We start from the raw sequence: 27477 nt of genomic DNA, 5'->3' as shown, positions 1-27477 counted from the left end.
GCCCAGGAAATAAGGCATCTGTGGAGGATGGAAAGGGTGCTTATTGTACCTGTCATTCTCTCCTGTACAGGTGTGATACCACACACACTACACAAAAGCCTGGGAACATTACAATTGAATAGAAATACATACATCACACTACAGAAGGCCACTATATTGAATACATGCCATATTGTTAGGAAATTTCTGAATACAGACACTGACACACTTATTTAATTTTAGTTTTTGTTTGGTTGCTATGCCTTGAGTCTGGTCCGGCATAGTAAACAGCCACTGGTGTCAACCGAGTATAACCCATTAAATCCAACATAATAATAATAATATACTTCTAACATTTGGAAATATTAAAAATATATGAAAGAAGAAAGTTAAAATTTCCAATATACTATATATAACAATCTATGCAACTGCTTTTGTAATTAAATGTATGTATCAGTTATTCTCAAAATAAGGACTGAAACCAATTTTAAAAGGATTGCTAAAGAATTTTTAATAACTTATTAAAAATGTATGTATCTGTATGATTGGGGTCACGTAGACAAAAAAACTGAAAAACAGTGATATACAAGATCGTTAGTGTTAAAAATTGATTAAATAAGAATTAATTTTAATGAAATTTGACAATAAATCAATTTATAAAATTTTAACCAACCTATTAAAAAATTTTTGTCACGTCTTTTCTTCTTATCAGCTTCTCTATACAAAGTGACTGTTATTGTATTGACTTTTGGCAGATTGCTAAAATATTTTAAAAAGTGATATTTGTTAAGTTAAATAAAAAAGTAATGCAAAAATCTATCAATTTTATTTATATGAAAAAATAAAAATACTTTTTCAAGAAAATAATAAGTGAATGAATTTCAAATATAACAAGAAAAAAATACCTTTCACTAAATGAAGCATATGATAACATTATGAAGAGATTGAAAAATAGTGATAAGAATTGAATTAATTAAATGCTAGAAAATATTTTTACTGTATTTAACATACAGGTCTATACAAGTACTGAAGGTTTTGTGATGCCATACAGCAATTAATAGTAAATATTATACAATTTATCTCATTTAAAAGAATGAAATCAATTAGTTTTATTCAGAAAAATTTTTATATTTCCAATATTATGTTTCTTATTCTTAATAAGCTGCTTACAATACACTGCACACAACTTTCACTTGTTTCTTAATCTGTAAAATTTTTTAAGTTAAAAATTTTGTCATTACTTCCATTCAGAAATTTTCCACTGGATAATTTCAAATTATCTTTAATAAATTCTATAGTAATTTAAATTTAAAATGTTTTGAATAAATTATTTCTATTCAAAAGTTTTTGTTTAGGACAATTATCTATTTCTATGTATTTTGTACTTATTTTTAATGCTAAATAGTAGTACAAACTAAAATTGTTGTTAGACCTATACCACCAGTACTACTATAAATTATAATTTTCATGGATAAATTCAAAATAATTTCTAATTAATCAAACAATATAAATAATTTGATATTCCCTGAAAGAATAATTTTATTTTTTATTTTTATTTATCTATTTCAGATAAGATTATTAAATTTAATTAGTTTTTGAATTTTTTTCAATGGTTTTTAAATACTAATTTTGATTATTTTATGAAAAATTAAAATATATTTGAATATTTAATTATAAATTATAACATCTGAAAAAATTCCTATTATAAATAAATAGTACAGTAAACTCCCGATTATCCATGTGGGGATTATTCAGTTTGCAGATTATTTGTGCATGAATTTAATTTAAAAAAAATAATTATATGTGTATGTATTTTTTAAATAGTTGCTCTCTTTCATGCTTATGCATCCTACAAGTGTGTTCATATTTAGATGTTTGAAGCAGGTGGATGGGGTATCTGAAGTCAGCTGGACTGGTTTTAGTTAAGCTGCTTCTATCGTGTCAGACGTTTCTTTTCAGAGGAGAAAACGATAGTGATACATTTATACAAAGTTTTGTTTAGTTGCATGTTATAATATGTATTACAATTTAAGATTTGATATAATTCTCCCACAAATACTTTTAGTGTAAAATTACGTAAAATAAGATGTTTTTTTTTTTTAAACTTTCAGATAAGTATACTTAAAATGCCTAATAATCAAAAGAAAGTCATACTTACTATAAAACAAAAACTAACATTAATTGAAAAATTTGATAAAAAGGTGAATCTACATCAAATCTACATGTTGTATTTTAGAAATAAATAATTATAGTTTGGATTATCCGTGTTTCTGGATTATCCATGCCACCTTGCCCCACATTAGCCTGGATAATCGGGAGTTTACTGTATTATTTTTTTTTTTATAAATTATTGAAAAATGAAAAATACAATTGGCATACTGATATTTAAATATAAAAAGTAAAATAAAAGTTGTAATTTTTGTATTACAAATTATGCAAAAAAGAATTGTGAAAAATAACCTTTCACCTTTCTGTACAATTATTAATTTTATACTTTAGAATTCTGATAAATAAATATACAATAAGCAAAGAAAATAAACATGTACAATTTTGTTTTAGATGTTTACTATTTAAATCTAAAATTAAAATAAAATTTATTTGTAAAACAATAAAATACCAATATGGAAATAATATAGGTATGGAAATTAAAAATCTGCACAATTTTGGCAATCTATTTGGTACTTTTTTTCTAAAAAATAAATTTGAGAATGTACTAGTGCAGATTGTTCCTCAAACTCTGTAGATTTAAATTTGTGTTGTGAAGGGCAAAAATATTCCAAATGTAAACAAATGGAGCAGCTATATGAGGAACAAAGAACTGTAGTTGGCAAATTTTACAAATATAAGGAAAGTAGAAGAAGCTTCACAGTAAGCATTTTGTAAATATGGGGATGGCAAAAGAGACAGTTTACACCATCATAGAAAGACTGGAAAGTGGTAAGACTGTTGCTAGATGTTCAGGGAGTGGGTGAAAGAGAATTAAAATGACAGGTAACAAAAGAAAGTCATTGGAAAGAGAGGTGATCAGAAAAGTTGGACAGTCACAAAAACAACTTGAAAGAAAGTTTGAAATAACCCATCAGTATGTTAAAAGCATACTAATCAAGCAAAATGTCCTTCAGAAGTGAAAGTCAGTCCCAAAATAAAAATTCAAAAGACACTGCAAAAAATGCAAAAGAGCAATTTCAAAGCTTCAAATGGATTAAACATTGCTATGGACAATGAACTGTATCTTTTATAGAAGCAACTGCACTGGTAACAACATACTATTGCAAGAATGGGTGGTTTGCCAAAAATGAAGGACAGACTGGACTTGATGTGTTGTTTCAGTTCTGCTTCAAGTCCAATCTCCCAATTTAATTCAGAGCCTTTTTGAACTGTGATGGCTGGTATCAAGGCTGAAATTAANGATATTTAAATATAAAAAGTAAAATAAAAGTTGTAATTTTTGTATTACAAATTATGCAAAAAAGAATTGTGAAAAATAACCTTTCACCTTTCTGTACAATTATTAATTTTATACTTTAGAATTCTGATAAATAAATATACAATAAGCAAAGAAAATAAACATGTACAATTTTGTTTTAGATGTTTACTATTTAAATCTAAAATTAAAATAAAATTTATTTGTAAAACAATAAAATACCAATATGGAAATAATATAGGTATGGAAATTAAAAATCTGCACAATTTTGGCAATCTATTTGGTACTTTTTTTCTAAAAAATAAATTTGAGAATGTACTAGTGCAGATTGTTCCTCAAACTCTGTAGATTTAAATTTGTGTTGTGAAGGGCAAAAATATTCCAAATGTAAACAAATGGAGCAGCTATATGAGGAACAAAGAACTGTAGTTGGCAAATTTTACAAATATAAGGAAAGTAGAAGAAGCTTCACAGTAAGCATTTTGTAAATATGGGGATGGCAAAAGAGACAGTTTACACCATCATAGAAAGACTGGAAAGTGGTAAGACTGTTGCTAGATGTTCAGGGAGTGGGTGAAAGAGAATTAAAATGACAGGTAACAAAAGAAAGTCATTGGAAAGAGAGGTGATCAGAAAAGTTGGACAGTCACAAAAACAACTTGAAAGAAAGTTTGAAATAACCCATCAGTATGTTAAAAGCATACTAATCAAGCAAAATGTCCTTCAGAAGTGAAAGTCAGTCCCAAAATAAAAATTCAAAAGACACTGCAAAAAATGCAAAAGAGCAATTTCAAAGCTTCAAATGGATTAAACATTGCTATGGACAATGAACTGTATCTTTTATAGAAGCAACTGCACTGGTAACAACATACTATTGCAAGAATGGGTGGTTTGCCAAAAATGAAGGACAGACTGGACTTGATGTGTTGTTTCAGTTCTGCTTCAAGTCCAATCTCCCAATTTAATTCAGAGCCTTTTTGAACTGTGATGGCTGGTATCAAGGCTGAAATTAAAAAAGCAGCTGATTGCAAGATTCCAAGCACCAGATTCCATAATTTAGAGAGAAGAAATTCATTTTGTTAATTTTGTATTCCCGAATAATCATATTGTAAAAATAAAAAAATTTGATTTTTTTTGAGCAGATGTTTTTGTTTACATACCTTAATGTATATATTTTTCTTAATATTCATTTGAAAGTTTACAAATATAAAACTTACTTGAATTCAAAATTTTCTCCCCAAAAACACATATCACTCTTTAATTTTGAAGAGGTACGAGCATATAATACTTTATCCAGATACAATTCACAAAAGTACCTAAATATAAATGTTTGTCCCATTATTATTATTATTATTAATAATAAATATTAAATTAAAAGTAAGTGAAACTTACCTTTTTTTACCAGACACGCCTTTAGCTTCAAGTATCCAAATTTTCAAGGAATTTTCTGTTCTTCTAACATTATCTTGATTTGGATGAATAGTTCTCCTGAGACTATAATTTTTAAACATAACATATATAACAATAACTGGATTAAAAAAAGAATTAGAATTAAAAGAAATGTGAAGTTTTCTGATATAAAATTTAATAAAAAATTCTAAAGCTTTAAAACAATAATTTTATTTCAGGAATTACTAATTTTACAGATATTTTAAATAATCAATTTAAAATAAAATATTTGAATAATAAGATATATATGTATAGCATAATATGTGAAAATAATAGAATAAAATAAACAAACAATTCTGATAAATAAATATTAGGAGCCATATTGCTTTAATTGTTGCTAGCAAAAAATGATCAAGAATTATTTGCTTACAACATTTTTTTAATTTAAAGAAAACATGAAATATCACTCCAAAGGAATAGCAGGAAAAAAGTTTTTGGGATAAGAAAAAATGTTACAACCAAACAAGATACTAAAATTAATGGTAAAGTATAGTCTCATAAAATCTTCAGTAAATGAATAAAAATAGAAATTTGTTAAGATTTCCTTCTATTAACCTCCAAAAGGTTTTTCCAATCCTGCTTCATATAAGAAAATGAAGTAAAAAACAAGAAGTACTTCTTACAATTACAAAAATTGGCAGAATGAAATAAGAAAAATCAAGTTCAGGTAGGATTATATAATAAAAAGTCTCAAAATTACTGAGAAATATCTATTTCAATGTAAAAACATTACAAAAAATAACAGTTACACTTCAAGAAATGAAATTAATTTCACTCAGAGATAATGACAAAATATCAATTGATATATAACTATAACTATCAAATTATTTTTGATTTTTAGGCATTCTTATTAGAATATTTTATGAATCAAATGTATTCACTGTTATTTCTTTTACAGAAAATACAATAAAAAAGAAAAATCAGTAGGGTAGTCCAGATTATTCAAGACAATATGGACCAAGTGTGTCTTGTTAATCAAAAATTTGGATAACACAGAATGTTTGGTAAATTAATTAATAAATTGAATTTGGATGCCTTAATATGTATAATATACTTTTTAAAGTTAGATTTATAGTAAAAAATTTTAAATTACACAATAAAACACTTTTAATTTTATTCACAACTATATCTATTAAAGCCAATGTAAATCTATGATTACAATGAAAATTTTCTTAATCTTTTTCAGATTTTAAAAAAGCAAGTTTTAAAAAGAAGTCACTGACTTCTTTTTAAAACTTGCTTTTTTAAAATCTTGCCCAGGAGATGCATTATACTCAAAATGAGATTGTTCTTTTTTGAGTACCATGTATCTCTTGGTCATGATTTGTGAAACAAAGTATTATTTCACAATTTGCTATGGATAATGCAGAACCTCAGTTAAATAGAATCCTGAATAACCATAACCTATTATATTTAATTTTTTAAATATTGACTTATTTAATATTAGATAATATTCAAAAATAGATACATGATTTTTCATAATGATTCATTATCAGAAAAAATTTGGAAATAGGAATGTTGCAATTTGATTTTAAAAAATGTCCTTTCTATTTGAAATTGCAATAAATGATTGTATATCTATAACTAAAATAGTAATTTAATATTCAAATTATTTCAATAATATAGTAACACACTTGATTTTATTGTCGCCATATTAGCATTTTGACCATCTTTGCAAGTAATCTTAAGATATTCTCATTACAATGTTACGTATATCTTAATCAAATAAAATACATTTCACCTTAAATGGTTTAGTCAATATTCTGTTCAAATGATAAACTAAGTTGAATATATGCTAATTATTATAATTTGACTTCTTGAGTACAAAATAGACATAAAATAAAAAAAAACAGCCACAAGATATACAATATGCTCATTACTGTGCATATTTATTTCTAAAAAATGCTGTGTCTTAACTGAAGTAATCTTCATAAAAGTAACTTTTATTTTATATTATTTTAGCATTTATTAAGAATCTTCTTCTCTATCTTTTTTCATGACATAATTATCCAGACAATTATGAATCTTTGACTTCTAATCATCAAATCTTGCTTCTCAAGTTTTGATTTTGGATTATTTAAAAACAACACCACACCATAAATAATCCATGAAACTGTATAAACTTGAAAAAACTAAAGTTCAAAAGAAGAATGGCAACAATTCCATCCAAACAATTTCATATGGTACAGAATCTGTCACTGCTGTAACCATTTTCATTACATCTATAGTGATACAAAATTACATTAATTTTTATTGCAAATGAATATTCAGGTTTAAGTTTTAAAAATAGTAATTCTTTGTTTCTTTGCATAATTTCTTTTCAAATTATAAAGTTTCTAGTAATTTTAAAATTTTGCAATCATTTAGTATATATTTTAATTGTAAGTAATAATTTACCTATGAACCCATTTATCCCGTTCCTCTGCAGTTCTGCAAGTATAATATCTAGTACCTCCATTGGAGGTAAGTTGAAAACAATGATCTTGTCTTAATAAACTACTATGTAATGCTGTAACTTGAACATCTCCCTGGGATAAATCTAGGGTTGCAAGAGATCCTGGACTAGATTGTAATAATGATTCATGGGATCTTGATGTCCTTAGTCTAGACGGTGGAACACTGTAATAAAAATTATGATTTTTTTAACAGCATATATATTTTTATACTTAATACAACTGTAGAAACATTATATAATAAAAACAAACCTATCTCCATCCATAGTGGATCGTTTCCTCTCTAATTTGGTAACACTTTTTGTTCGTTTTAGAGGGTTGGTTTTGAAGGAACGCTTTGAGAAGAAATTCTATTAAAATAAAAATAAATTTACAGAATTGTTACTACAAAATATAAAATAGTATTTTCATTTAAAATTTAAAATCAATTATTTTTTAAAATGTAATTTGTACATATACAAACACAATGATTAAATTTTTAAATAATGGAACAATGTTATTTTTCATGGAAGATAATAAATTAACCATAAGAGAATTATTAGTTTAATTGAAATAATAAAAGTAGTAATAACCTATTAGTATTATAGTTGCATTAATCAACTTGGCATTAAATCATTTATAGATATGATATATATCTCTTCAAAAATACAAACTTACCACTATTCTTGAAGGTGTTGTATCCATATTTCTGGGACCAAGAATAGGAGTAGTTGGAGCACTGCCTCTACGATCTGAACATGCTTTCTCATAAGAGGTTTCTATATATCAAAATAACAATGATTAATAATTTCATAGTAAAAACACTATTAAAACTTTATTCAAAATTAAGGTTTTTAAAATAATATTTTAACATAAAAATATTAGTCTTTAAAATTTTAGAATCTTTATAATTGCAATCCTAAAGGATTTTAAAATAAGTTTTTATGTAATACTTTTAAGATGATTTTTGAGAAATTAGTGAAAAGTCATGTAAATAATATAATAATTGGTTTTTTAATTTGAATGAATTACATTATAGTGCATGATATATGAAATAGTTTTTTTCAATGATTTATTATTATTAGTAAGCAAAATTAACTGAAAAGTTTCATATATTATTCATTCAGATATAGTAATATTTGTTGACATTCTATAATTCTAATTTATAAATTATGTACTGTACATATTAATACTTTGCCAGAAAAAAAAAACGCATATGGTTCATAAAAAATAAAAATCAATTAATAAAAAAATACATATTTTATAGTAGTTCATACTGATTCAAACTTTATTAGAGAAAATTATCTTAAGTTTTTTTAATAAAAACATTGTTCTGATCAATTATTACCACAATATAGAATGTTCTTTAATTATATATATTTTGGGATTATTATTGACTCGTGATGTAAAAAATTAATAAATGAAAACAATTGGTGTTAAGTAGACCAATATCTATTATATTCAAAGATATCATGGTTAACTACAAAATGAACTTTGTAAGAGATAAGAGATACAAATGACCTATATTGTGATAAATATGAGAGACAAACATCACATTTCCAAACAAGGGCATGAATTACAACTACTGACACACTGTTCAATGGACTTCACACATTAACAACTACAGTACATATTCTCAAATATTTTGATTTCTTATGACAGACTCCTTGGAACAAGCAATTTAATCTATTGTTTTCAAAACTCATTTATGGAGATCCACAAAATCAAGAATCAACCACATTAACTTTATAACATTAAACATTATCTGATATATAGCAACTCCTCACTTAACTTTGTAATAATGTCATTGAAGAAAGATATATATCTGTAATTATTTACAATTACCATTGTTGACTTTTCTTTATAAACAGTAAAACTGATTCTATGATGTAGAAAATGAAACCATCAGCATTTAAATACAATCCAATTAGTATTGTATCTTGTTTATATGATTTAGCTTATAGTAGAACTGATTTTATTATATATTGTCACTCTTAACATTGCAGTTTCCAAGAATCTATCAATAACTTTAAGCAAAGACTTGTTGTATAATTGTTATGATTACTTGACATTTTGTTTACACAGAATATAATTTTTATCATATGGCATATGTTGTTACTAAATTAATATCAAAATATTAATATTTACAACATAATAAAAATATAAAATATTTACCATCTAATGCTAATAACACTTAATTATTAATATTCAGAATTTTTTAAAGTAAAAACTTTAATTTTGTTTGTGGGTAATTTTCAAATACACTGATTTCCAAAATAACAACTATTTGTTACATTAATTTTTATTGCAAATGAATATTCAGGTTTAAGTTTTAAAAATAGTAATTCTTTGTTTCTTTGCATAATTTCTTTTCAAATTATAAAGTTTCTAGTAATTTTAAAATTTTGCAATCATTTAGTATATATTTTAATTGTAAGTAATAATTTACCTATGAACCCATTTATCCCGTTCCTCTGCAGTTCTGCAAGTATAATATCTAGTACCTCCATTGGAGGTAAGTTGAAAACAATGATCTTGTCTTAATAAACTACTATGTAATGCTGTAACTTGAACATCTCCCTGGGATAAATCTAGGGTTGCAAGAGATCCTGGACTAGATTGTAATAATGATTCATGGGATCTTGATGTCCTTAGTCTAGACGGTGGAACACTGTAATAAAAATTATGATTTTTTTAACAGCATATATATTTTTATACTTAATACAACTGTAGAAACATTATATAATAAAAACAAACCTATCTCCATCCATAGTGGATCGTTTCCTCTCTAATTTGGTAACACTTTTTGTTCGTTTTAGAGGGTTNAGGAATAGAACATTTATATCATTCTAATATGTTAATTGAACTGATGAAAGTTGATGATAGTTGGTTATTTGGCCAAAGATGTTTGTTTTAAAAAATTTATTTGCAATCTGAACAAAGGTACTTTATTTATTTACCAACCTAGTGCCAAGTTTTGTGAATTTTAATGATGATTAAAAAGTTTATAATTTCAGAAAGTTTTAAAGTTTCCAAACATTTAAAACATGATTTTATTAAACAAACTAACCATTGATTTATGTATTAAATAAATTGGATTAAAGAAAGCCTGATGATTATCAAATATTTAATGTCAGATTTTATCTTAAATTTGGGCTTGGTAGTGGTAGTACATTTTTCAAAAAAATTTTTTTTTAGTAGAGTTACTAATGAACAAACAACTTGTATTAAAATTACTATTAGAGTAAAAGAGCATTATCATATTAAAGGAAAGTTCTGTATGTTCAATATCTACAAAGTAATCAAATATCTAGTTTCCAGTAAATTTTTATATACAGTAGAACCTCGAAAACTCGGCCTAATGTGGACCGAAGGGTGGCCGAGTTTGTGAAAATGCCGGGTTATCGGGAATGTGGTTAAAAAAAATAAGTACGAGTGTTTCCTCAGAAAATACTGTACTGTACTTGTATGTATTGTTTACTTGAGAATACAACAGAGAATAAACTGCCAAAATACCCTTAAACAAAGGAAAAGTACGTCCTTTATGAAGGCATAGAGCCTTTACTACATGAAAATGAAAATTAATGAATACACTGTGTACAGTAATTTACCTGATAAGACAGACTTCAGAAAAATACTTTATGAGGCATAATGCTGTCTTTATCATGAAAATTAATTAACTAAGGATTTTTTTGCCCTGCCAGGGTGTGGCCGAGTTATCGAGAGCTGAGTTTTCGAGGTTCTACTGTATTACAAGTTTACGTTTATTAGTAAATACAAACTTAAAGATGTGTTTTCAATTCTATATTTAATTTTAAGGAACTAAATTTTTTTGAAAAACGAGTAAAAATCAGCCAACACTTAATCTATACTTTTAAAAGTCAGCATCATTATGAAATTTATTTAATAGAAAGTATAAACAAAGTTCTTTTTGTACAAAGATGACTTGTTAAAAATTATGCAACTACATGTACTTGAAACAAATGAACTGCTTTCTTAGAAACAAGATCTAACTAATGACCATGAAAACACTTAGGTCAGGGATACCAACTTAAAAATTTAATCCACAGTTAATGGAGGAAATGAAAAATTTAACCACAAAATATATATTTGAATAATAAAAAATATATTTTAACAATGAATATAATAGAAAATAATAAAATTGTTCTTTTAAGAAAATATTTCTTAAATTATTTTGCCATTTTATTAAGATGATTAAAATTTATAACTACTGTATTACACATCTTTTCATAATTTGTTCTATAAATTTCCTGATATTTATAATCTTTTCAGTCATATGAAAGTTTAAATGATAACTTGTTAACTTGTAGTTATCCTTTAATTTTATAACAAGTAGAATATTAAAAAGTTGAAAAAGTTGTTAGGATGGAGAGAATATCTTCATCCTAACAACTTTTTTCAATGCTTTAATTAGAGAGTTATTTTTATCACTTAATAAAATAATTTTGTTACATTATATTTCATCTTGTATTAAATTTTTAAATAATAAATAAAACACTAAATAAAATGAAAATTTGAGTTCATTTTCCAATATTTAGCTGAATTTAAATAGAATAAAGAATAAAATACATAAAATAAAATTATTTCACTTTTATAAATTATTTTTTTAGTAGTATAAGTAAGTAGATGCATTAATAAGAATATAAAGGTTTAAAATTAAACATTCTGAATATGTCATGACTTGTTCATAATATATTCATATTGTTTAACTTTGAACTATAAATATTTATTTTAATGAACAAATCTATTTAAACAAGTGAAAAGGCCTAATTAAATTGCAATTTTAGACCATTCTCTAAAATAGTAATTTATTTATTGTATTTAAATTTAATTCTAAAAGTATTAACTATATAATTATCATTATTAATTTTATTACTTCAATCATTAGTATCACAATACAGATAATTATTCCTATGAAAATGTTTAAAATTAAGAAAATGTTTAAAAGATTTTTAATATATATGACTTTTAAATTATGGAATTTAGTTTTAAATATCAGAATTTTGTTCAAATTACATGCTTATAAAGATACATATTCTTTAGTGTAACAGTATATTTTTAAAATTAATATGCATAATAATAATTCTCTTTAACACTAAAATGTTCACAATATAATTAAAATATTTAAGAAAATGAAAGAAAAAATTAAAGTTAGATCTGAAGAAGATTTACAGCAGAATTCATTCTTCAATAGCTTTGAATTCAAATCATGATCATTCCTGGTTATTGGACTTAATGAGAATTATGGAACAAAGCATATTACATAATTAACAAATTGAATCACTAAACAAACTAGTTTAAACTCGTAACAAATTTATTTAAATGACAATCTATAAAATTTTGTATAGTTCAAATTAGTAAGTTCTGTTTGTTTTTAAAAACAATCATTTATTTCAGTATTTATACAGCAATTTATTAATATTCCAATAATATCCAAGATAGCCATAGATTATAGGTTATCCATAGCCATCAAAGAAAAGAGCAAGATTCAGATAAAAAATATAACCATTCACAAATTAAATTAAATCTTATTATAAGAATGAAAACAACCTGATGGCTTAGAACAGTGAATGCAAAAATGAGGAACATAAATTTTTGAAGTGTGCAAGACACATTGATATTAATTCTTGTTTGGTTTGTTCATTGTTCAACTGTTTTTAAGTATAAAGTGAGTTCATAATGTTATATACAATAAATAGGTTAATTGAATAATTTTTTCTGATATTTAGATATGTACATGTTAATTTTATTTTAAATATAACTACAGTAAAGAAGGGTTCATAATTATTTTATAATACTGTATTTAGGGATACATGTGCTAGTTTTATTTTAAATTTAAAGCAATAAATTTTTTTTGAGTTATGCTATAAAGGGTGCGTTATTTTTTTACTGATATAGAGATGAATGATTAAAATTTGCCAACCACTGGCTTAGAACATTTGATATGTTATTGGATATGAGTTTGAAATCATTTGAAGCCAAATAGACTAAATTTATTGTATCTGGATCTCTGATATTGATTTATAAACTATACAATTTTCAAATTTTTTCATAGTTTGCTAAAACAAATAATAATCAATAATTGACAAATTAAAAATAATTATATGGTATACATTCTGTAGAATGTATACATTCTACAGAATGTATACATTCTACAGAATATAATATGGTATATATAATATGGTATATAATAGTATTACTTTATAATATGGTATACATTCTGTAGAATGTATACCATATTATAAAGTAATACTACATGACATTTGTGCATTTTCTTTTAACATCATGATAAGCATTTAATATGGTATTCTAATATTTCTATATTGCACAAGCAAATTCATTAAACTGATCCAATTATTAAAAAATTAATCACCATCAATTGACGTCATATACAAATTAAAAAATTTTTGATTAAATAACATTTGAAATGTAGGAGGATAGTATTTTTTTTTGTAAAATGATAAGATCAACTATTAAAAGTAATCAAATATTTCATGGATGAAACTATAAATTAGAATTTTTCTAAAAAATTAACTAATTTAATGTTTTTTGAATTGGATACAGTAATACTTTTATACAATAATAGTCTTCCATTTAGACATTTAAGAAACAATTCATTAATATCCAAATACTATAACTTATAGAAGAGCATCAGGAATAGGTTCATATATAAATATTATAAGTCTAATTTTATTTTTGTAGATAAATCTAATAAAACATTATTTTATATCTTTATTATAAGAAAATCATATGAATAAATTATCATTAATTTTTAAATTGCAAAATTCTTGGCACCATATTGTAAATCTATACTGCTTTTTCAGACTACTTGTGATAATTAATGCTAAAAATAGGAATCCACAATGTAAATTTCTATTTTTAGTAATTATTATCATAAATTTTCCTTGTGTATTTAGTTTAAAACTTTTAGTTATTAGTGTTACCACAAGTCCGGTTTTCACCTGGACAGTCCGGGAATCGACTCACTGTCCGGGTGAACTATTAATTTTGTCCGGGATTATTGTGCACAAACCCTTTTTGTCAGCCCCCCTTTTTTTGCTTGTAGGATCCGTATTCATACAAATCTTCAATATCCAATAGAGCTGTCATCTGTAGTTGTTCTTTCTTAATTTAGGTTACTTACGTTACTTCTACCCAAGTCTCCCTAGTCCCTAACTGTAACTGATTTAGAACTGGCATGCACTGCACGTTATTCTTCTCATTGCAAAATGACATTATGCATGCATCAGGAACTTCTGTTTGAACAAACCTCACCTGCCGTCCGGGTCAACGATTTTGAAAAGGTGGCAACACTATTAGTTATAAAGGGGCATATGCTATCCTCTGCTCCTGAATATTTCTGTGAAATTAAATTTTATTATATTTCAATCTTCAACCATCCAAAGAAAGAAATCAGGATTCTATTAGAAAATATAACCATTTACAGATGAAACTAAACCTTATTATAAAACAGATCCCATATGATAGCTCATTGCCAGGGCCGAATCATCGCATAGACAAATGAGACAAATGTCTAGGGCCCAGTCAAACTGTCTGTTTTGAAAAGATTTGTAAATAAGATAGTTTACTCTTCTGTTGGACAACTGTATAATACTGGTAAAACTGGTAAAATATTATATTATTTAAATATTAACCAAAAAGGTTAAATTAAACAAGTAAAACGGCAAAACCGTATTTGGGAGACGACTATGTCTCAGAGACACTACTAAGCTGAATCACTTTGACGCTTAAAGCAGATCTCGTTTTCATTCTCCAATCTTCTTCCGTATCGCTGCTTTTGGGCGCGATCGTTCAAACTTTGCCTGCCACGACCACGAGGTCGTCCATGATGCATTTTCGATGAAATTAACCTATCCAATTTCGAAATTTCTGTCCATACGCGTCGGCCTGGGTTGAATTTTTGTCGATGCCTAACGAAAATTTCCCGTCTTTGAAAAATAATCGTGGCTATTGTATCATCCGAAATTATTTTTTTTTTATTTTGCACAAACAATATACAGTTTAACCCGATTATAACGTCAAATTTTTATCAGTCCCACGATTTTACTATACTAGATAATGTTAAGAAACCTACTTGTAACGACATAAAACCCTGTTTTAATGTCATATTTGAAGCACTCCCAAATTCACAAAATTAGATTACAAATTTTATTTAACAAAGAAAATACTACGTGTTCACTCCTAGAATCAGAGTCCATTTCCTAGAACGACTGTCGGTGGTACTCTCACCACCTGACTTCGGTTTGCCTGTTTGTAGAGAGTCGCCATTTTGTATTTTACTTTGACTCGGTTCTCGGTCCCCTGAGTACCTACAAGTTTGTTTTTTTTTTATGCGCGCATGATTTGGGCACTTAATGCTCTGTGTCAAATTGCAACTCCTGACATGTACTCCTTCATACCTCTAAGCTGGTTACACAGCAGGCAGTACGATTTTATAAACAAGACATAGTCTTGTTGACAATTAATATTTTAAGGTAATATTGTTATTGTACAACTTTTGTTAGACATTTAATAAAACAAATTTCAATTTTTTAAATTTATAAACAAACTGTTCAAACTTTTCTAGAAAAACTAAAATTTATTGTTGTGTATTAAATAGTTTTATTAATAAAAATTTAAGATTTGTTTTAGTTTTTCACATTATTTAGTTTTGTTTTATTTATTGTTTTATATTTTTTGTGCGCTCTATTTCTTGTGAGAGAGCCCAGGCCCGGTAAGAAGAAAATGTCTATAGCCCAAAAGTGGGTTAATCCGGCCCTGCTTATTGCTTAGAATATTTGATATGTTACTGATTATGAGTTCGATGTCACTTGAAGCTATACAGTACATGTTTCCACATTTAAAATGGGCATCATTTTTATGTATCATTTTATATGGGCTAGAAGCCTCCAAACCTAGTTTAAATCATGATCCCATAAATAGGACTTTTTCGTATAAAGATATAAGACTATTCTAAAAACTTCAAAGATCCATCTCTAATTGATTTTGAGATACTCAACAAATAATAGGAACAAGGAAAACTAATGCTCTTTGTTTTATTCTTGATAAGATAAACATAGAAAAATTTAATTAATTCTGACAAATTATCGATTTCGAATTTCCCAAAAAGATTTACTTTGTATAAATTAAAAAAGAAAAAACAAAAAAAAAAAAAATGAATTTAAACTCTGACGTCTGGAAGAACCGTTGATTCTTATTTTGTTCAACTACCGTCCTATTTAATCTAACTATCTAAACATCCGGTAATTTCATAACGTGGTATTATTAAGGTCTCAATAAGGTCTAGTAATTATTTCTGGTGCAATTACTTGTCTACACAAACTAAAAATAACAATTTATCCTCCGATCTCTTAACATGATTATAATTCTGCATCTAGATACTTTCATGATACAAAATTAAGTTGTAAATTAAATATAATAATTAAATCTACTTTAAAATTGTGCGAAATAAGCGAAATTAATGTCTGAAAACGGCATCCAACGAGCTTTCAGAACACCGTTATTTTTTCTTTTTTTTTTCAGCGATATAAATCATACACATAAGCAATGAGCTAATAAATTAAATCGAGTGACGTCACAGATTAGCCAATGAAAATTTACGTTACAAACTAGTTTTAAAAATCAATATGTCGGCTCTTCCGGAATAAAATTTATAAAACCGAATATTTTAGTCTTTATATTTTCTTCTTTTTTTCTTAAATATTTTAAAATCGATTGACAGAGATTTATTACATGCTCGAAAATCATTTTTCTTTTTTTAAAAAATCGATTTACTATTAAATCAATTGAAATTGTTTCCCTCTCTTACGACAGTTTCGATACGATCTGCCATTTTATTCAATTATTTTTGCCAGTCGCGCCCCTTAAAACTGCAAAAATTGATAGGATAAAGTCCGTAAAAATTTTTATTTAGTTGCGAATTATTTAATTGGGTAGTTCGAAATTTTAAGACAATATGATATATTAAAAGATAAAAGAAAATTATAGTTTATTGTTTACGTAGGAGAATTTTGACTCTAATATTTATTTATTTATTTTTAATTTATAGAATAACTAGAAAATGATATTGCAAAACTGATCACTTATTAATCTTAAAATGTCTTTACTTGTGAAAGTTTTGTTGTTTAAAAACTTTTTTAACTGACTAATTCTTTACAATTTTAAGTTTCTTTTTTTAAAACTTAACTTAAAAATTCTTTATAATTTTTTTTTCTTTCTTTCATTGGATTAAAAGCTGAAATTGGACTTCTAGTTTTAATTGGTCAGTCCGAAATTTAAACGAATTTCGGAATAATCAAGTGTAAACTCAACTTCAACTTTTTATCCAATAAAAGAAAGAAAATGCCCGAAACTTCGTTCAAAAAGTTAAAAACTATAAAGAACTGTCCACATGACAACAAAACTTTCGTAAATAAAACATTGCGTAAATAAAAGTTTCAAAAAATAAATATTAAAGTCGGAACTCATATATAAAACTATATGAAATGCAATATGTTTTTGTTTATCTTTTAATATCGCATCATATGTAAGTTACATTACAGAATTAAACAATTTTATAAACTTTTTAAAGTCTATCATATCAAAAAACAACGATAATTTAACGATATTACAGAATCGGCAAGTTTCCAGTTAAAGAATTTAACTTTTGTTTTTAATTAAATTAAAGCATGTCTAGATAGTTAAACGGCATTTAAAAATAAGCGATTATGAATAATTATTAAATAAAACTAAGGCTGGTCGCTAAACATTTCAAATATATTAAAATTTTCCAAAATTAAAATTCTGATACATAAAACATGGGATTAACTTACAGCCAATTCGTCGTTAAAATTTGAATTTAAACCAATAATTCCTCACTTTAGTAAATACCATAATGATAAAACGATAGGCACTTTTAATCTATTTTAAATCTAATTTGTTGGGATATAAATTTGAATTTAAAATAATCGCATCCACTTTTAATTGCGTTTTAATTCTAAAAATATTTTGCGTATAATTAAATGATTTAATAATTAAAAAATAAGTAACATCTTCCAGCACTTTAAGCTTAAAATAATTGCAAATAATCCGTATCTCTACTTGAATTTTGTTTAAAATTCGTATGACAAACTTTTCCGTATAGCCTAAATATATTTTTCTTTGTATTAACTAAAATTTACACTTATGAAAGGTTAAAAATATTGAGTTTATAATTCAATCAAAGAAATACAATATTATTAACAATGTATTTTTAAATATTTCATAGAACAAAATATCAATGTAAGGCATAAAAGTAGCTTATATATCAAATCTGTTTTATAGTGCTTATTGATAAAAGGTGTTCAAAATTTTGCATTATAAAACCTCAATTTTATCAATAATAGAACAATATTAATACAGTAAAAACTAATTTAGATATTAGAAAATATTCTTTGGATATGCGAAAGGTATCAGTATCTTTCGAATTTTCCGATAAAATATTGGATAGATGCTTTACTATACAATGACATTTTATAGATTGGTAAATTTAAAGTTCATTACATTAAAAGCTCGGATATTCCATTAAAATTATTTTTTCAAAAAAAAGGAAGAAAAAGAAAAGAACATTTCTTTAGTTAAAAGTATGAGTTATTTTAAAATTTTAACCTATAATAAAAACATATGATGAATTTCCTTACAGAATAAACACGTGTATATTTATACAAACGTTATATATTTATATAAGCTTGTATTACATGTCTACAAGAAAAATTTGAAAAAAGAAGACCGGAATTCAATATTTTTTGTTTTTAAAAACTACCAGACTAAAGGAAACAGTTTAAAGCCTTTAAAAATGAAAAAAGAAATAACAGTGAATAGTGGAGGATTGGAGTTTCTGCCATTCATCAAGGTGTCAGGTTATATAACTAGTTATTTATATATTATTCTAAGTATTTTTTCAATACCAGAAACATGACTGTCATGTTGCCGAATCCCAGATATTTCAGCATGTAAGACATGTTCAAAAAGAAAAAGGAAAAAAAAATACTGAATTTTATTGACTTTAACTTATACCAAAAATTTATTTATTTATTCTCATGAAAAATGTAGCAGAATAAAATTTGCAAACATATCACTTCTTACTTCTTATTTGCATATTTTTAAAACGCTTATTATAATAATTACGAAATTTTTCGTTTAAAATTTTAATTAATTAATTAATTAAAACATTTTTTCCTTTAAATTTAGTAAACCATCCAAAGTTATAATCATTTAATCGAATTAAATTTTCCTAAAATGTTTCTAGAATATTAACGTGACTTTATATTCATGAATTGCTGCTTTATTATAAAATTCACCCTCCCTAAACAAAGTTAATTCATTCGAGAGGGGAGAAAATTGTTTAATAACTGTCAATTCTATTGAATAAAAGTTTAATATAAACTATTCAATATTCATTGTGATATTGTTAAATATACATATCATTTCGTAACATTTTTTTTAATATTTAATAAATGATGAATAGAATATTTCGAAAAATTCTCTCCATAAATAATTTTATTTTGTATATATAAATAAATGTCCACGCGAAATTATATAATAGTAAAAACAAAAAATTACTCGTAAAATTCTACCACATTTACATTAAAACGTAAATGTTTATAGAATAAATATCATCTTAAAATTATATTTTTATGTAAATTAATGATTAAAAAATATAACTAGTTTTTATATATTAATTTATTTAACTATTAGTCAAAATATATCAGAGAAATAAGAAATTAAATATATGATATACAGCATATATATATACTTGAAAGTAAAATCATAGTACTAACCCGTTGGCGAGCGTGTTCAATTTACAATTCACGAAAGATGTTCAACTGGTAAACAAACTACAAGTACAGTATATACAGCATATATAATTTTTTCTCTTGAAACAAACTAATATAGATTATTATAGAGTTAACGAGTTAACCACAAATGAAGTAACTTTCTCGACTGCAGTAGTGCATCAATTACATAGTTAGCACTTACCTTCTAATTAGAGGAAACGAAAGTAACGGTTATTCCCCTTTAAAAAAAACGCGCGCGCCTCCGGGCCATGTACCGTACGTACTGTATATTTGGCGTACTTGTCCACCGAAACCGGGAGCGGTAAAAGCTTCACGACGCAATCTTTACCGCAAGCAACAAAATTTGAGAAAAAATTCTCTTGCTGCCATCTGGTGACTGACGGGAGAACTAAGTTTCGCCGTTATTCGCGTTCCTCCATTGTAGATCATTATCACTTTTCAATGCTGTCATCTATTATATCAATTACGTACTGTGGTCTGCCATATTTATGTTTACTTATTTGTAATTAATAATGAGAAACAAACATATGTATACTAATCTTCCAAATTGAAATTTATTAAGCTAAATTTTCTGCTTATTAAAATTATTATTAAGTTAAAGTAAACTTTATACTTATATTTGTTTGTATCCATATATTTAAATGTAAACTCATTTAAAAGTATATTTTTAAATTTAAAATTCCTATACAAATGTATAATGAAAGAAATAAACTTTTAAAACAATAGCTTAACTTAAACACTAACCTTCTATTTTATATAGCCTAATAATGTAAAATAAGTGAATAAATACGATATTCACATACAGTACGTTATTTATTACTTTTTTAAAATTTATTTCTTATATTCTAGAATTGTATACGAATCGGAGATTTTATATGAATAAATCTTCTAAAATTCCCATTTAAATACTTTAAAACAAGACTAAATTTGGCTTATTTAAAATTGAAAATCTTTTCGAATATTTCCAGATTTAATATCATTCGAATCGTATTATCGATTTTAAGTTATAAAAATATCAACAAAAAATTTAAGTGAGGCATTAAATTTTAATTGGAATCTTAAGACGTATTAAAACGGATTTTCTCATTCACGAGTGTAAAATATAATAAAAAAGAAAAGTTTATTAAATTTTATATAAATCCCAATTTATTAGTAATGTAGGTAATCAGCGTGAGAGTACTATTAATAACTACTAAACCTCAACGCTATCCAACCAGTAGATCGCGAGCCCTATTGGTTCTAGATTAAATTTTTAGGATAATGTCACGCAGAGAGAGGTGATCAGTAACAAAAATTCAAAAAGGGGGTTAGAGAAGAGTTTTAACTCACGGTTCAAATGAAAAAGAGCATGTCATATTTAAAATGTATTTAAACTCATTCATAAATAACAATCATTTTCCACCGTATCGAGTATATATCAGATATAATTATACCAAATTATTATTAATATTGTTTAAAATATAACTTTAAACCACATAATGGTCAAATTATTCACTCGAACGATGATACAAGGTCAGAATCGAGTAAGGATCATTAGTGTTATAAACTTTGCAAACTTTAACAGGAACTGCACTTAAATCACGAAATTGGGTCAAAATCGATGGACCAAAACATCCTAGGTACCATTTTTAGAAGAAGTTTATGTCAAAGAGAAGAAAAAATAAAAACAACAAATAATAATACGACGCCCTTTAGAAAACAATACAAATTTAATATTATTCGTCGGCGGAAAACATTTATTTTTAGAAAATAAATTGTTAGAAACCATTAGGTGTATTTCCCTATTGAAATATACGCCCTTATTTTTCACAATATCATCATTAGAAGCTTCCAGACATCATGTTAAAGTAAAAATTAAAATCCATTGAATAATAGATAATTTTATAACGATGTTTACCGAAAAAAAATTAATGGGGCACAAAGGTCGGCGGGCCATTTGGCTCGATCATCACATTTACGGAGCTTGAAAAAACCAAATGGCCCAGACCTCTTTCAATCTCCGAGATCCTGATCCGAATTATACGAAACTAACAAAAAATTGGCTAATCGAATGCGATAATTTAGTTCCGATTTCAAAAATTTTTAAACTTAAATTATACAAATTCAGTCTTACCATTTTAAAATTGACGTTTGTTTATTTTCGGAGTGAGGGGGAATTTCGATTTACGTCACAGATAACGATTAATTTTATCAAATCACATGACTATTTTTGTCTAAGATAGTTTATTTATCTTTACGAGAAGTTGAGTCTACAAAGGCCACATGTTAAGAAGGAATCAATGTAGAGTATATTTATATATTTACATATAAACTGCTCTCTGATACTATACTTTTGTATTATAACAAATTTAGGTCAGTCGATAACAACATAAAAAAGAAGAGGTCATAAAGGTAATGAAAAAAAAAAACTTACCAGTATCGCGTATCAGCGTATATACAGAACTATTCATATAATTTAAGTATAAAAACTAAAGATTACCGGAAAATTTATCTTAATTTTATTAAAAACTTTCACTTTAAAGAGGATTTCTTAAATGTGTTTGTTCAAATTTTAAATAATTTATTTTCTAAAAAGCAAAAAGTTAAATAGAAAACTATTGAATAACATTTGAAAGCTAGAGGGGTCGATAGAATAAAAGGGCTTTTTTTAGAGTAATGATTAAAATTTCATCATGTACAGTACACTAAACTATAAGATCCGTTTATTCACTTGTGAAACTTAAAATTGAATCGGAAGAAATTAATGATTGCTACACAGATCGTTTCTATTCTTCTCAATAAATAATGAATAATTCAATTAAGTAAGTTCTGCTGAAGTCATACCCGTATATTAAAAGTAAATTATTTCTAAGACGACTCATAAGTCATAGCAATTATACAGATATTCTTGGATGTATTAAATGTAATTTTTGAGATTTATAATAAGGAAAGAAATTCGGAAACAACAAAACTCTTATTATATTATCATTTTTAATATATTCATTTAATACAGGCTAAATTCAAGAGTTTGCCATCGGTAATCCTATGAGAATTATTGCATAACGTTATTGATTTCAAATTTTTAACATTTTTTTTTACTCATCAAGAAAATTTACAAGATTTAAAGCATAAAATAAAGCACAGAAAAGTAAAGGTATAAGTTATAAAGAACAGTTTAGAGAAGGAAGCACAGTTTAGAACATAAAACGTGAATAAAATAGTTTATATAAATTATATATACATTAAAAATAAATAATTAAACCTCTGTCTGATGTTAATTCTAGTTTTTAGGAAAGCTTACTTTTGTACTAAAAAAACTATTTTTATATTTTATTTTCTTATATAATTCTTTGTTATTTTTTAAGGATCGGCATTATTTATTTTTCTGCCTGAAGAACAACGAGGAGTGGGAATCCTCCAAATATGAATTTCTACTGATAACAAATTGCGAAATATAACAAACCGGGCGGCTTCTTGAAAATCAAATTAAACTGTTTTCTGTTTTATATCCGATTTGCTAACCATACTGGGCATTTTTATTTATTTATTGTTTTATTAACAGGAAATATCTTGCCGAAATATGATTCCAATAGGAAATACGATAATTAAATCAACAACAAACAATATTTTGTACCAAATTCGACAAACTTTTACAAAATAATAAAATAGAAAAGATCATATTTATGTCTATTTATCTTCACTGTGTATTCGTTATTTATATTAATAATACAGATATCTAGTCTGTATTTTTGATGCGTTGCTTTCATGGCAGCAATGATTGTTTATCATAAGAACAATTGCTAACTGCAATCATAAAAGTATCACTTCAAAAGAAATATACCAAAAACTGAATGTTTATTGCTAAGCAACTGCAAATTATTGCCAACTGTTGCGATGAAAATAATATATCAAAAAAGAAAAATATATATCGATATGTTTTCAGATAACAAGTATAATAACATAACAATAATTGAAAAATTACTCAGTTAAAATTAATATAAACTTACATTCAACACTTACACCATTAAGAATATAAATGATGGATAATTTAAAGAAATCAGGACGCCTTAAAGAAAAATCGATGTAGAAAGGTTATCAATAGATTCTCCTAATATCTTATTTGATATTTATTAATTATAATGCAAATCACAGGAAAATATTTATATAATAATAATAATTATTATTATAATTTTATATAATTTATATAATAATTAATTTTACATAAATTTTAGAGAAAATAGGGTTTAAATAATAATAATAATAAATTATTATTATTTAAACCCTATTNATAAAATCGGGTATTTATATAATAATTAATTTTACATAAATTTTAGAGAAAATAGGGTTTAAATAATAATAATAATAAATTATTATTATTTAAACCCTATTTTCCCTAAAATTTATTAACAATATTCCAAATGATGCGCTCATATTACCCAACGTTTCGGTAATATGAACCACATAAACGACAGTAATATAATGTGTCCAGGAATTTCGCCAAATATTTTGGAATTTAAAAAAAAAAATGTAATAAAATGAAAAAATACTAGCAGAAAAATTCAATATTTTCCAACAACGATCAAATATTTGATCGTTATAATAGGGCATGCCATTTAATGAAATCATTTTATGTAATTATTATAGTACTGTATTGCAATTATTTTTAAAAGAATCAATACATTCCGTCATAGATTTTAGAATTATACAACATTAGTTTTATTAATAATCTAGCACTACACAATGCTAAAATTACCAGAAATCGGTCTAACAACATTAGGGGAGATCGGGGCAACTTCGGCATGCGGAGCAAGTTTGTCAAGCGCTTTTTTTTAAAAACAAATTAAAAGGAGACTTTGGTTATGGGTTAGGCAGTTGAGTTTTATTGGTGGCTTGTTGAGTGTAGTGTTTTTATTGTTCTCCAACAAGCGTAGTTGAATTATCAAGCAAATTTTCATTTTCGTTGAATTCCATATAATATTTTTTTTCCATTTATATTGAATTGGCAGGTTTTGTTATAATTCCATGATAACGAAAGTTACTTTTCCTGTTAGAAGGATGTAACTTCAACTTATTCACGTGGCCAGATCGTGGCTTGGCATTCTGTTCTCAGGGTTGTACTTAATGTTTCGAAATCATGACTAGCGGGGTAAGATCGGCAACATAAAGCCACATTAGAAGCAAAGGATAAAAATCAAACAGATGATAAATGAAAACATGTTTGCATTTGTTATTCATGTATATATGTCTTTGAACTTGCATTTCGTTGTAATAATATTAAATGGGTGTTGGATTTGTATTTCTTTGTTTTAATAGTGAATTCCAACTTATACATTGTTAATAACATAATTTTATATACGTGCCTATCTTGCCCCATTACTGTTGCCCCTATACCAGGGGCAACTTTAATAAAAATAATTAAAATAATTACAACTTTACAAAAAGAGAGAAGTTGCCGATCTTGCCCCTATACCCGGGGCAACTTCGTCAATTTCTCTCTTCTTGTAAAGTTGTAATTATTTTAATTATTTTTATTTCCAAACTGATTTTAACCAGTTCTATAGTAAGGTAACATTCCAATAGACAATATGCAAAGCTTTTTTTTCAGTTTACAGCAGTATTTATTACACAAAATTTAAGTAAAGCTTAACATGCCGATCTTGCCCCGATCTCCCCTATAGTATAGAGGAGCGTAGAGAGCGATCACAGGTCCTGGAGTTAGGGCCTTCCAGGCCTCTAAACATTCTTTGACGTGATGTTCTAGATTTATCACACTTTCCCCCCTCTCATTATGCACCTGAAGTTACATAAATTAATTTTTTAAACTTCGTAATTAAAATTTTATTATATAAATTCCGGCTCAGGTCCTATAGCCTACAGATAAGGCTTCATGGATACTTCTCTAGGCTTACTCTCCCTCTAGCCGTAATATATTACACTATGTAGTACAATACTGCATTTAATATAGTTTAACGGCATTAACAGGGTTATCGCTAAAAATAATTTATAACTTAATGATATTCTTGCAAAATTTAATTAATAAAATAAATATTAATTTACATTACAGTCGAAATAATTACAGAGGATAATTTGGATGTTTATTATTATTTGTAAACATTTTAATTGCTTAAGATAATAATGAATATCCTGATTGTTATATCTTAATTAATAATCTTAATCCTAATGAATAATATTCTAATTGGGATTTTATAAATTACTAATTATCAACAAGCATCATAATTACAATGTTTATTATTATTATTATTAATTTTAAAAACTACAAAAATCAAATAAAACAAATAAATAAGGAAATCAATCGATGCAAGTGACGTTTCTGCCCATTATAATAATCCCGACATGTGTTGCCCATACTTTTCCAAAATGCAATTCTAATTACAATTTACTCGTATACGAGATGTACATAATTTATTTAAGTAATTTAAATTCGTAAGTCGTATTATTTCGAATATAAGATCTCCATTTTTAAAAAGGGATTTTCAGAAAATAATTGGATTATTATTAGAAGAATGTCGAAAAGACGTAGGTGGACTTTTAAGTTCAGAAACAGATAAAACAACTGTATTAAATCGAAATACTCGACGTATTCATTACACGACTTTCTTTCTGTATGAAAACTCAAGTTTTAACTTTTATATTAAACTTTCAGTTACATATAAGAAAAAATAACTATACTTATGCTCGCCTATACTAACTAATTAGATACGTAAGTAAAAACTATACTTAAAGCTCTTTTAAATATAACTAATAACGTAAAACGTCGTCCTCTCATAGAACAATCTAACTTAATAACATTTAAATTAAACCCATTTTTCTTGCTAAAATAAATAAGATTTTAATCTAGTTGTTGCGGCCATACTACTCTATGATATCATATCATTATCACAAGTGTGAGAACATTCTTATTCTGTTGCCTTAAATTAAAAATAAGTAATTCTAATGATAATTCATCGTCTATTATACTTCTGGGTAGGATGAAATTATTGCTTTGAAAAATATTGTATTAAATTAATATGATAGTGTATAACAAATATTTTTTGTATTTATTTACTCACAACTTCTAAACATACTTTTAAAAAAATCTAACAGCGTCAATTTGTCTCTTTCCTTCTTATTGAGGTTAATGTTTACAACGTAAGCTAAAGGTAAATTTGATATTACCACTGTACAATGCTGAGTTAGGAGTTTTTGGTTAGGAGGATTGAAGTCTCGTATATACCAAGCGACTCAACAATTTTTAAAGACCTACTCTTCCAAAATGAATATATTTTATACAGCTCTAGTCTGCCACTAATTTAGAATTTAAAAAGAAAAGGTAATTTTCTATACGGAAATGAGATCA

At 25.9% G+C, this 27477-nt stretch overlaps 1 protein-coding gene across 1 annotated transcript in view; it reads right to left on the bottom strand.

The window, feature by feature from the left end:
* Positions 1 to 27477, bottom strand: part of LOC111618368 (probable Ras GTPase-activating protein) — a 141968-nt gene that overhangs the window by 47115 nt on the left and 67376 nt on the right. The window contains exons 4-9 of the mRNA XM_023359880.1: positions 7963 to 8063; positions 7558 to 7655; positions 7250 to 7471; positions 4796 to 4897; positions 4621 to 4719; positions 653 to 738 (exon numbers count right to left, since the gene is read on the bottom strand). Coding sequence (XP_023215648.1) covers positions 653 to 738; positions 4621 to 4719; positions 4796 to 4897; positions 7250 to 7471; positions 7558 to 7655; positions 7963 to 8063 — 708 coding nt within the window. The remainder of the gene's footprint in view (positions 1 to 652; positions 739 to 4620; positions 4720 to 4795; positions 4898 to 7249; positions 7472 to 7557; positions 7656 to 7962; positions 8064 to 27477) is intronic.

Source organism: Centruroides sculpturatus, unplaced genomic scaffold, assembly GCF_000671375.1.
Source record: "Centruroides sculpturatus isolate CEXI.00-Female unplaced genomic scaffold, Cexi_2.0 scaffold189, whole genome shotgun sequence".
NCBI classification, from domain to species: domain Eukaryota; kingdom Metazoa; phylum Arthropoda; class Arachnida; order Scorpiones; family Buthidae; genus Centruroides; species Centruroides sculpturatus.
This window is presented reverse-complemented; position numbering and strand designations above follow the sequence as displayed.